The sequence below is a fragment of the Benincasa hispida genome, chromosome 10, assembly GCF_027475165.1.
Source record: "Benincasa hispida cultivar pf3 chromosome 10, pf3_genome.v1.1, whole genome shotgun sequence".
Taxonomy (NCBI): Eukaryota; Viridiplantae; Streptophyta; class Magnoliopsida; order Cucurbitales; family Cucurbitaceae; genus Benincasa; species Benincasa hispida.
This window is the reverse complement of record NC_143487.1, coordinates 38874001-38884751: the sequence shown is the minus strand read 5'-3', so window position 1 is coordinate 38884751 and position 10751 is coordinate 38874001. Positions and strand designations below refer to the sequence as shown.

Here is a 10751-nt window from a genome sequence, read left to right as displayed (position 1 = left end):
ATTAAAAATAATAATAATAATAATAGGTAGAAGTAGGGTTTGTAATCTTAATCTTCAAAAATTAAATGATTATTTTTAGAATTTGAAGTTTGACTAAGAATCAAATATTTCATTAAGAAATGTGAAGACCATACTAAAGAAATAATGAGCCACTACAAGAAACTTAAAGCTCTTTCGACGATATTTCTCCCAATGCTCAATGGATAATAAACTTCTCAAGACGATAATATTACAATCGAGTGAGCATGACTTCTCTCGATATCACTTTAATTAGCGCCAAGAGAGATAACTTCACCCGATGCAAATTTAAGCGACATCAAGAAAAAGTAGGGAGAAATCGATTTTCCCAAACTTCTCTCGACGTCACTTTAATTAGCATCGGGAGAGGTCACTTCTTATGCAAGTGGTGTCAGGAGAAGTACGAAAAAAAATTTCATTTCAAAATGAAAAAGATCGTTATCAAATGAGACCTAAAGATATAAGTCAAATGAGTGAGAAAGAGTATTTAAGTAGAATACTAAGTTAAAACTAAAGTCGGGATCTATATAATGAAATGATGGATAGAGCTAAGTCAAGTGGTTGATCAATCAATGGAAGGTGGCATATGTTATCGTGTGAAAGATTAAAGGGTTTCCTTATCCTAGTCGAACATGTGGTTCAATAGAGGTGTGCCTTGATGATTGTTTGATTCGTTTTTTTTTTGTTGAATTAAACATGAGCTATGATATAAGGCATGTTGTTGAGTTGACCTTACAAACAATTTGGTTTGGAATACGAGTGAGGGGACATACTACCATATCTTGGTTTAGTTTTGAGTAAATGGGCCAATTTTGTTCATATATAGAAGTTGGTTGATTATTCTCTCGTTTCTTATTTTTTAATTTTGTTTCTAAATTTTTAACAACCATATTTATTTGGTAATACATCTTATTATTATTATTTTTTTAATTTGAGATGCATTCTAAAATTAAGATTCAAATTTCAAACCCTACAAGAAAATCGAATTTTACTAACGAATAAAATACGTATTAAAGATATTAACGACGCAGAACCACACGTCACAAAGACTGTTACTGTATCCGCGTAGCTAAAGAGTTTAGCGAAGTATTTATAGTGCGTCACTAAAAAGCTATTTTTACTGACACGTTTAGGTGCATTAGTCGTTCGAAAGTGAGGTTGAGTGAAAGAATGAGGACATAGAGAATTGAAAGAGGGAGGGAAATGGTGAGTGGGTCGAAAATGGTAGGAGGGAAAATGGAAGAGGGGAAATAATTGGGGGTAGAAAGAGGGGGAAAAAATCTAAAACTTTATTTTTATTTATAAAATTATATATATTTAGTGACACCTTTCTATATTGTTAGAAGTATTCAATATTTAGTAGCGCTGGTAGTTACATTGCTAATTCTTTTAGTGACGTTGATTAAAGATGCAATGCTAATAATAAAATTTTTTAGATATTTTTATAAAGCGTCACTATAAATAGGCTTTTAGTAAAAAAAAAAATGTACGAGTTGCATAAAATTTGTCACTAAATAATCAATTTCTTGCTAAAAGTATTTTCTCTTTTATTCAGTTTTTTGTTTCACTTCTTATATACTTAATTTCATGTAGCAAACAAGAACAACTTTTGGCAAGCTCATTGGCTACGTGGATTGGCTTCTAGGGATATTTGGTTCTTTTAGGTCTTCAATTTTATTGTTACTGTTAATTTTCAATTGGGACTTATTTGTATTGTTTTAAGGCATATGACACATTTTTTATACTATAAAACAATATTATATTATATAACTAAAACAAATTTTAGTTTTATTTACTTTATTTTTTAAGAATTAAGAAACGAAAATGGTGATCATACATATTCTTGTTTCTACTTTTCAATAAGAAAAAGGACCAATAAAATATGAGATGAGGACAAGAAACATGAAACAAAAATGTAGTGTTTACTATTATAAGCAAATGCTAGAAGCTACCTTTGATAGGTGTTGATGTGCACTATGTAGATCTATTCATCACTTCAAATAAAATAAGCATAACTCAACTGACATCAAGTATGTGTACTATCAATTTAGACGTCAAAGGTTTAATCCCCCACCTCACCTATGGCAATAATAATAATAATAATTTACATTTCATGTCCTTAACGGTCACGTTCATTTCATGGAAAAGTTAATCCATCAATGATAATCTAAAAGAAGTGGGTCATATTTGATTAAGTTTGTTGTTGTTTACCTATGTTCTGTATCATAATGAAATGTGGTGTCCACTGGCAAATCTATAAACAACAGATGCAATCTGAATGTAGAGTTGAGGGTGATCTATTTGATTGTGTTTCAAAAATTACATGAGACCCATTAGCTCTTTCAGATACTTTTGACCTAATTTCCAATTTTTTTCTCATATACAGTTATTACATTACTGTTATCGTTACAAACACTGTTATTGTTACCGTAGAAAAATTATGAATCTATCGCTACTATTGTTATCGTTACAAATACTATTATCAATGGACCCTGAACAGTAACGCTAAAGTTAATTGTAAGATGGCGTAGAATGCAAAGTAAATAGCCTCAATCACAATCAAATTAATGTTTGCAAAATGCCTAAATAAACATGATCAAAAGCAATCAAATTATGTTTTTGATCGAGACTCATTACGATTGAATCTCATTGATACACAAATTTTAATTACGGAGGAGTAAATGTAGCTTAATTTCCAAATTCAAAAAACATAAAGAATTAGCCATTAGCCTCCTATATATATATATATATATATATATATAACTTATCAAGATTTTTGTAGGGATTTTAAATAATCATAAACTCACTCTCAAATTTTAAAAACAATATAATAAATACAAATTATTGTTTTCATAGAAATGTAGAACTAAGTATTTTAAAGAAAATATTTACACCAAAATATCTGAAGACATCATAATACAGATTGAACATTCTACCTAAAGAAAGCTAAATGTTAGAATAGAAAAAGAAAATAATAAAAATAAATAGTAGATAAATGAAATGGTGTGGCTATGAATATGATAAACATGAAAGTGAGAAGGCTTATCTTAGAAAATATTTAAAAAAAAAAAAAAAAATGATGAGGAAGAAGACATGGTAGTAAAAATTTACCAAAGGAAAAAGGAAGAAGAAGGAGGAGGCAGCATTGTTCCAGTCCAATGGATGGTGAAAATGAAAACTGAAAAAAAGAGAAAAGAAAGAGTGTGGGGCTGAAATTCAATTCACCCAACAAAAAACAACACAAGGATGATTTTGGGAACAATAAAACTCTTTTCTCCCAGATTCCATAACCAATAAAAACAATGATAGCTATTAGCTACCTGTGTTTAATGGAAAAGGGAGCTTTGATTAATTAAGCAAACACCCATTAGAATCAAGATCACCAAAAGCAAAAAGATCTAATCTTTTTAAACCCCAAATCCTCCAATATCCAATACCCAAATTCCCAAAATCCCAAAATCCCAAAAATAAAAATGAGACCAAACTTGGCCTCCTTCGGTTCCTCCACAGATACAGATACTGCCCCCCCTTTACCCACACAAACCTTCGGACACTAAAAACAAACACTACAGAGAGTGACAGTGAGAGCAATCCAGATGGTGGAGACAGAGGCTGATCTATGTCCCATGATTTTCTTCTCTGTCTCAGATTATGTTTGAGGATTTCTGAGTGTTTTAGCCAAAAGGGGTTCTTCTGGTGGGTTTTCAGGATTAGTTACTAGAGAAACTGGTGGTCGGCGGCGGAGGAGGAGGAGAAAACTCTGTGGTGGTGGTTATTATGAACAACAGTGGCGGTGGTGGTGAGGATGGGAGTAGTAGGACAGTAGCAGCAACAGGAAGTGGAATGATGGGGATGAATAGGTCACCTTTCACAGTGTTACAGTGGCAGGAGCTGGAGCATCAGGCTCTGATCTTCAAATATATGATGGCAGGTCTGCCTGTTCCACCTGATCTTGTACTCCCTATTCAGAAGAACTTCGAGTCCATTTCTCATAGGTTCTTCCATCATCCCACCAGTAATCTTACTCTCTTTCCCTCTCTCTATCTCTATTTCTCTCTCTGGCTGCTGTCAGTTTGATTGGCTTCTGTTTTGTGTTTGATTTGATTTTAGGGATCTTGTTTTACTTCTAGTTTTCCCTCTTTTCTTTTTATAGATGTCATTTTTAAGCTACAGTTGTTTTCCTTGACTAATGGGTTCTTTTCGATTCATGAATGGTGCTTTTTTTGAGGTTTCCTTGTTTCAAACACTTGAATACCTTGTATTTTCACCAACATTTTGTCTAGTTTTGTGAATGGAATGTATTCTAGAAGCTGTGAATCTGCAAGTTATGTATGAAATGATGGTACTTTTCAGCTGAATGAATGAGGGGCTTGGTGTTTAGTTCTTCTCTCGGAGGTAAACATAGGAATATGAAGATGTTTGTCTGGTTTCAAATCCAACTAAAGCACATGCATATAACCCTTCATCAGTTTCAATCTTGGACTGTAATTTCATTTTTTGGGGGTTTCTTTTTATTATTTGGTTTGTGGGATCTAATAGCATAGTCAAGTCCCCAATCTGAAGTTTAGAATCGATATCTTGATTGTTTGGCATCTTCATTTTGTGTATGTAAAGTAAAGCCTATAATATGTTTGTGTTATCTGTCTTCTATGTTAGTTTTTGTTTTGATGTGCAAGATTTGTGATGTTTGAGGTGCAATTTGTGCAGTGGCTTATTGTTCATTCTACGGGAAGAAGGTGGACCCAGAGCCTGGAAGATGCAGGAGGACTGATGGAAAGAAATGGAGATGCTCCAAAGATGCATACCCAGACTCCAAATACTGTGAGCGCCACATGCACCGTGGCCGCAATCGTTCAAGAAAGCCTGTGGAATCTCAAACAATGACACAGTCATCGTCCACTGTGACATCTCTTACCGCTACCGGAAGTAGCAGCACTGGAACTGGAAGCTTCCATGGCCTTCCACTGAATGCCTTAAGCAATTCCCAGACCACTACCACTGGGACCAGTCAGCCTCATTATCCCTTGGACTCCATTCCCTATGGAATCCCAAGCAAAGATTATAGGTATCTTATAAATTCTCACTGCAACTCCATTTTGTCTAATCATATGGTAATGCAAGAATTTCTGGACATTCATATTCAATTGCCATGATGAGCAGTATTTACTCCTGGAAATCATGATGTTGACCCCCTCCTATCCCTCAAGTAGAAAGTATATGCTTGTATGTTAGAGCTGATTTCAAATGGGAGTTAATTTCTGACTTTCCATGGGGCATTGCATGCATTTATTTACAAGAACAAAAAAAAAAAGCTCAGATGTAGCTGTGTTTTGAAGCAGGCACATAATGTTTGCAATCTTGGGGACCATATTGAAGTTATGTGGTGGGAGCCCAAACTGTGCTCTTCTCTGTCATGTTTTATTGAATGTTTCAACAGACCTTTTTCAATTCTTTTGGATCCAAGTCTTTGGGCCCTATTTATTTCTTTTCTCCATAATTTTTTTTTGTTATCTTAAGTATACATATTTTGCAGACTCTTTTTTCTACTCTCTGCCTATGATGCCTTGCTTTTATGTTTTCTCTAGTTGATGCAGCCCTGACATAACAATAAAAATTGTCTTGCTGTTTAAACAACTGTACTAACCCTATTGGTTATACCTTAGCTCTATGTTAAAAGATATGAAGACAAAGAAAAAGAAATGTCAGTGCTGCTCCAATTGTAGTGGTCTGTAAAGTTGAATTTGTCTCTCTTTTTCTCTCTCTCTCTCTCTTTGGCTTTTCTAATTTCCTCTTTTTTTACTCTAAAAATCAACTTGTGTCTGATGTAAACTATGGTAATGTTCCATATTTTGCTGACATTCTGCGATCAATATTTGCTGAAGAGTTATATCCTTTTCCTTCGGTGCATTCTGATGGTCGATGGCATTAACTTTTGTAAACTTTAGCTGATCAATTTTTTCCTTATTTGGTTTATTCTAGGTCAATTCTTGAAAATTTAGGTACAGGTTAGAAAATTCTCATCATGTATCTGTTTTCTTTTCTTCATGGTCCAACACATTGGGTCCTATGTCCGCAGATGGCTGCCTAGCTTAGTTTTGTTTCTCACAGGGAATTACTCTGAGGATCATTATATGTTCTTTTGAACTCTTGCTATTTAGTTCTAATTGTTCCTACCTGCCGTTTTGTACTTGAAAGGAAGCAGTTATTATGTGAGGCTGACTGATCTTTTGGACCTTAGTGGTTAAACCATGCTTAAGGTTTCAATTTCTGTCATCTTGTTTTCGAGTAATTTTCAGGTTAAATACCTTGGGGTTTTGATCAGTGTTAGGTGGTCTGCTCTCTTCTAGTTAGCATCATAGTTCAATATTTTAACCTAATATATTGTAATCCACTCTTGCTTATTACTATTTGTCCATTTCGGCCCATTTACTAATATTTTTGCTTTTAGTTTTCTTTGTTTTCTTCTGTTCAGAGACTAAGAAAGAAAAAGTAGTTTTCAAGATCATTTTTTGTCAATTATTCAAAGAAGATTTAGTCACAAGTACTTTTCGTAAGCTACCAAATAGAGGCTTCAGTTTCTAGCCTTTCAACTTGACTTTGTGATCAATCTCTTCACGTTTTGAGAGAAGAAGGCCTTTGGACATATTTTACCTCTCTCCTTTACCACTTTGTTGTAGTGGAGCTATGTGAGAAAAAAGTGCCATGTTTTTTTAACTATTTTGATTTTTCATTCATATAATTTTGGACTCCTTACTTCTGAATCTCTGATGTACCAAGCAAAAAATACTGCTTATATTTGAATCTATCTATTCTATAACTTATATTCTTTATACTTTCAATGTCCTTTATCATAGTCACAAGATGTGTTTGAGAACCACGAAATGCAGCCTGAAAGCACATTATGTAAAAGAAGTTTTCGATATTATTGTTTTCAACTTCTGATCATCATTGATTCGTTTATAATTTTGATAATTTGTGTATTTGAAGGTAAATTTCAAGAAATCTGAATTTAATAGCCTCATCCTTCTTTGATGTCTCATCTTTTCCATTTTTATTAAGCATCTGTCTGCTAATTTGATTTCCGCTCCTACCCTGGTCTCCTTTCAAGCTGCTTTCTTCAACCTTTTGTTTCTTTTGTTCTTTGAGTTAATTTAGAGTTCTATATACCCTTAATCAGTCAACTCAATATTCATCTTGATGACAAGTCGTGATAGCCACATTTTAGTGTATTTTTAGTACACACGGGAGTGAGTTGAAGGGGGATATCTTTTAGGGAATTAGAAATAAAGAGCTTGCACCATTTCAAACTGGCCAATATCCATCTGACACGGAAAATCTAACTGGTTAGAGACTTGGATCAGCCGATGCATCATCGCTATAACATTACTGCTTATGGTACACACTGCCGTTATTGGAGCTCACTATTTATAAATCGATGGAACGTGACAGGGAAGAGCAAGAGGTTACAGCCCAAAATATCATCATACTGTGATTGGTTCATAGATGAAAATCGAGTAACTGAAAGCCACTTCGATGCCCGGTCGTCTCGACCATTATATACAATTCTCATAGTGAAAATGGATGAATTAACATGGATGCGTGTGTATTGGAGGTCAAATTGGCAAGGAAGTTAAGGATATAGATGCAAATTCTTCACTTATTTTTGTATTTGTTGGGTTACAGGTATCTGCAAGGGCTTAGACCTGAAGCTGGAGTGCATAGTTTCTTTTCTGAGGCATCAGGAAGCAGCAGGGCTGTTCAAATGGATGCACAAATAGACAACACATGGCCAATGATGCCATCCAGATCCCCGTCTTTTCTGGCATCGAAAACAACTGAAAACTCAATCTTCCAAAGTGGATATCCGCAGCATTCGTTCTTTGGTGGGGAATATGCATCTGGGGAAACTCTGAAACAAGAGGGTCAATCTCTTCAGCCACTGTTTGACGAATGGCCGAGAACTAGGGAGTCATGGACCGGACTCGATGATGAAAGATCCAATCAAACTTCCTTCTCCACAACACAGCTGTCCATATCAATTCCAATGGCTTCATCTGACTTGTCGACCACAAGTTCGAAATCTCCTCATGGTTAGTACCTGCTACTGCCATGCTTGTTCGGTTTCTTCTTCCATATTCTTAGTTCACCCTCAATATTATTCTCCACAGATAATTGATGAAAGCAGCATGATGCTCAGAGAAAATTTTCAAGTTTTATCCCTCAACTTCGATGCCTGAATTTTGAAAACTAGTCGTTCACATTCGGTATATGTGAGCGAACAAGTAGACGGAGAAGTCTGTTGTATTCTTGTCTTGTTTTCCCTTTGCAGCTCTGTTTTTATGGGTATCAAAAACTCAGTTATGTGCAAACAGTTTAGAAGCTGAATGTTGTTATTAGGCTTGGAATAAAACAAAACTGTGGTTTGAAAATCTAGATAAAAGTAAGATTATAATGAAAATGACAACAAATGGATATTTCTAGTAATGTTTCTCCTCTACTTCTATCTTTTATCTGTGTATATATATATATTATTAAAAAAGGATAGTTTTAAATATAGCAATCAGATTCAAAATATTAGTAGATATGGTATAATGTAAAGGAATTTGTAGTTATAGCAAAAATTTAGATCCAACTCTCGAAGTCTATCGTCATTAGATTTTGCTATACTTACAATTCTTTAAAAATGTTATACATTTATTTGTTGACCCTAAAACTGCTACCCATTGCAAATACTCTATTAAAATATATTATTATTATTTTTCTTTTTTGTTGAACAAAGCTGCTTTGCTTGACAATGGACCTCAGAAACTTGTGTTTGTTTCTGTATTTGCAAGTTATGAGGAAGGTAACCAATGCATTATCTAAAAATTTTTTTCCCTTTTTTTAGTTCAAAACTATGTACGTGGGAGGGTTTAAACCTTTAACCTTTGGGTGAGAATATATTTTTACGTCACTTGAGTTATCTGATCTATATATAATATTGAAATTTTCAATTTTATACCATCTTCCGTTATCATGTGTTGATCAACTATACCAACTATAGATGAGATACACTGGAGCAAAAGATATATTGCAATTTTTCCCAGCACCAAGCTCCGAAACTAATTTGATTCCTCCGTCCTTTCGTACTTCACCGGCATCTTCTTAGTCAGTTATCTTCTCTTATGTGACTCTATGGGGGGAAAAGAAGCAACTGGGCATTTCTAGACAAATAGCTGGAGACGGAAGGATATATTAGTAATAACTACATGCAATTGCACGTTAATGTTTGTTGTGTTGAGAAAAATGCATTGAATGGTAGAATTGTTTTACTTGAAAAAGAGAATGATGAGCTCAAATCATTGTCATGTGAATTGAATGATTTGAGAAATAAAAATGAGAAAATTGAATCTCTCTTTAGAATTAAGTGATGAAATTGTTAGTTTGAAAAATAAAATTATTGATTTGGAAACTAGCAATATAGCATTTGAAAATGAGAAAATTTCTCTTATTGACAAGATTAAAATTGTGTTTGGAATACATTTTCAAATGTTTAATTTAAAGATAAATCATTTTAGAAGAAATTAGAGTGTTTGACAACCACTAAAAATAATTTTTCAAGTAAATTTTAATAAGTTTTTATCAAAAGTGTTTAAATAAAAATGAGTTTTTTTTTAAAAAACACTTTTTCTCAAGTCAATCCAAAGGGGCCCTAAATTTCTTGAATTTGATGTTGATAAGAAAAATAGTCTTTTGCATATGCTTAAAGAGAAAGAATTGCTTGCTAATAAGGAGTTTGAAATTTCAAAAGAGTCCATTCAGAAATTAACTATAGGTGCTAAGAAGTTAAATAAAATTATTGACTTGGCTAAATCTTGTAATGACAAAAAAGGATTTGGCTATGGAGATAAAATTCCTACGTCTAGTTTTAAAAGTACTTTTGTTAAAGCCACTCCTTGTATGTCTCAATGTGTTTTACCTAATGTGCCTAAATTTATTGAATCTAAATATGTGTCAAAGCATGAAAAATCTAGACATATTCTTGAAAAGTCAAAATTTGTACCTAAACAATTTCATGTGCTAGATCAAGATATGCTCTTAATGAGAATTTTGTGAATGAGCATGAAAAGGCTAGCAATGTTTTTTAAAAATCAAAGTTTATGCCTAAACATTCCCATGCTGCATGAATGGTGCTAAATTTGTGTCTAATCATAAAAATGCTAGAGGCCATGAAAAACAAAAATTTGTTCCTACATGTCATTTTTGTGGAATTAAAGGTCATATTAGACCAAATTGTTTCAAATTGAAAAATGCTCCTAGAAAGAATTTCTTTGAGAAAAAGATTGTGAAAAATCAATTAGTTAAAAAAATTCTTACCTAATGTTATTTGTTATTCAAGTGGCAAAGTTGGACATAAATTTAATACTTACTATTTGCCAAAAATGAATACTAATAATATTGAATGAAACTAATATAAAATGGGTTCCAAAGTCTTTGCTCACTAACCATGAAGGACTCAAGAAATGGGTACCAAAATCTTTTGGTTGAGATTTGTAGGTATGATTCAAGAAACAATTGTTGCTTGGAATTAAAATGAGGAATTATTCAAATTGGAGCAACTAATATGACTTGCTTGAATCCAACAAAAGAAAATAGCTTATTTGGTAACCTTTATTTATTTATTTTTTTTAATTCTTGTGATAATTAGTCTTTTGGTATATTTATGGAGATTATATCTCTTGAATATTTTTGAA

General features: G+C 33.3%; 1 protein-coding gene across 1 annotated transcript; it reads left to right on the top strand.

Annotated features, from left to right (window-relative positions):
- The first annotated feature begins 3245 nt into the window (after positions 1 to 3245).
- LOC120088677 (growth-regulating factor 3-like) lies at positions 3246 to 8502 on the top strand. Its single transcript, XM_039046096.2, has 4 exons — positions 3246 to 4033; positions 4726 to 5083; positions 7702 to 8108; positions 8187 to 8502. Exons 1-4 carry the CDS (start codon positions 3796 to 3798, stop codon positions 8192 to 8194), a joined length of 1011 nt encoding a protein of 336 aa, XP_038902024.1. The 5' UTR covers positions 3246 to 3795; the 3' UTR covers positions 8195 to 8502.
- The last annotated feature ends 2249 nt before the right edge of the window (positions 8503 to 10751 follow it).

Coding starts and splice junctions, on each gene's coding strand:
- LOC120088677 (XM_039046096.2), top strand. CDS start 3,796: ATGAACAACAGTGGCGGTGGTGGTGAGGATGGGAGTAGTAGGACAGTA. Junction 4,034..4,725: donor GTTCTTCCATCATCCCACCA/GTAATCTTACTC, acceptor CAATTTGTGCAG/TGGCTTATTGTTCATTCTAC. Junction 5,084..7,701: donor ATCCCAAGCAAAGATTATAG/GTATCTTATAAA, acceptor GTTGGGTTACAG/GTATCTGCAAGGGCTTAGAC.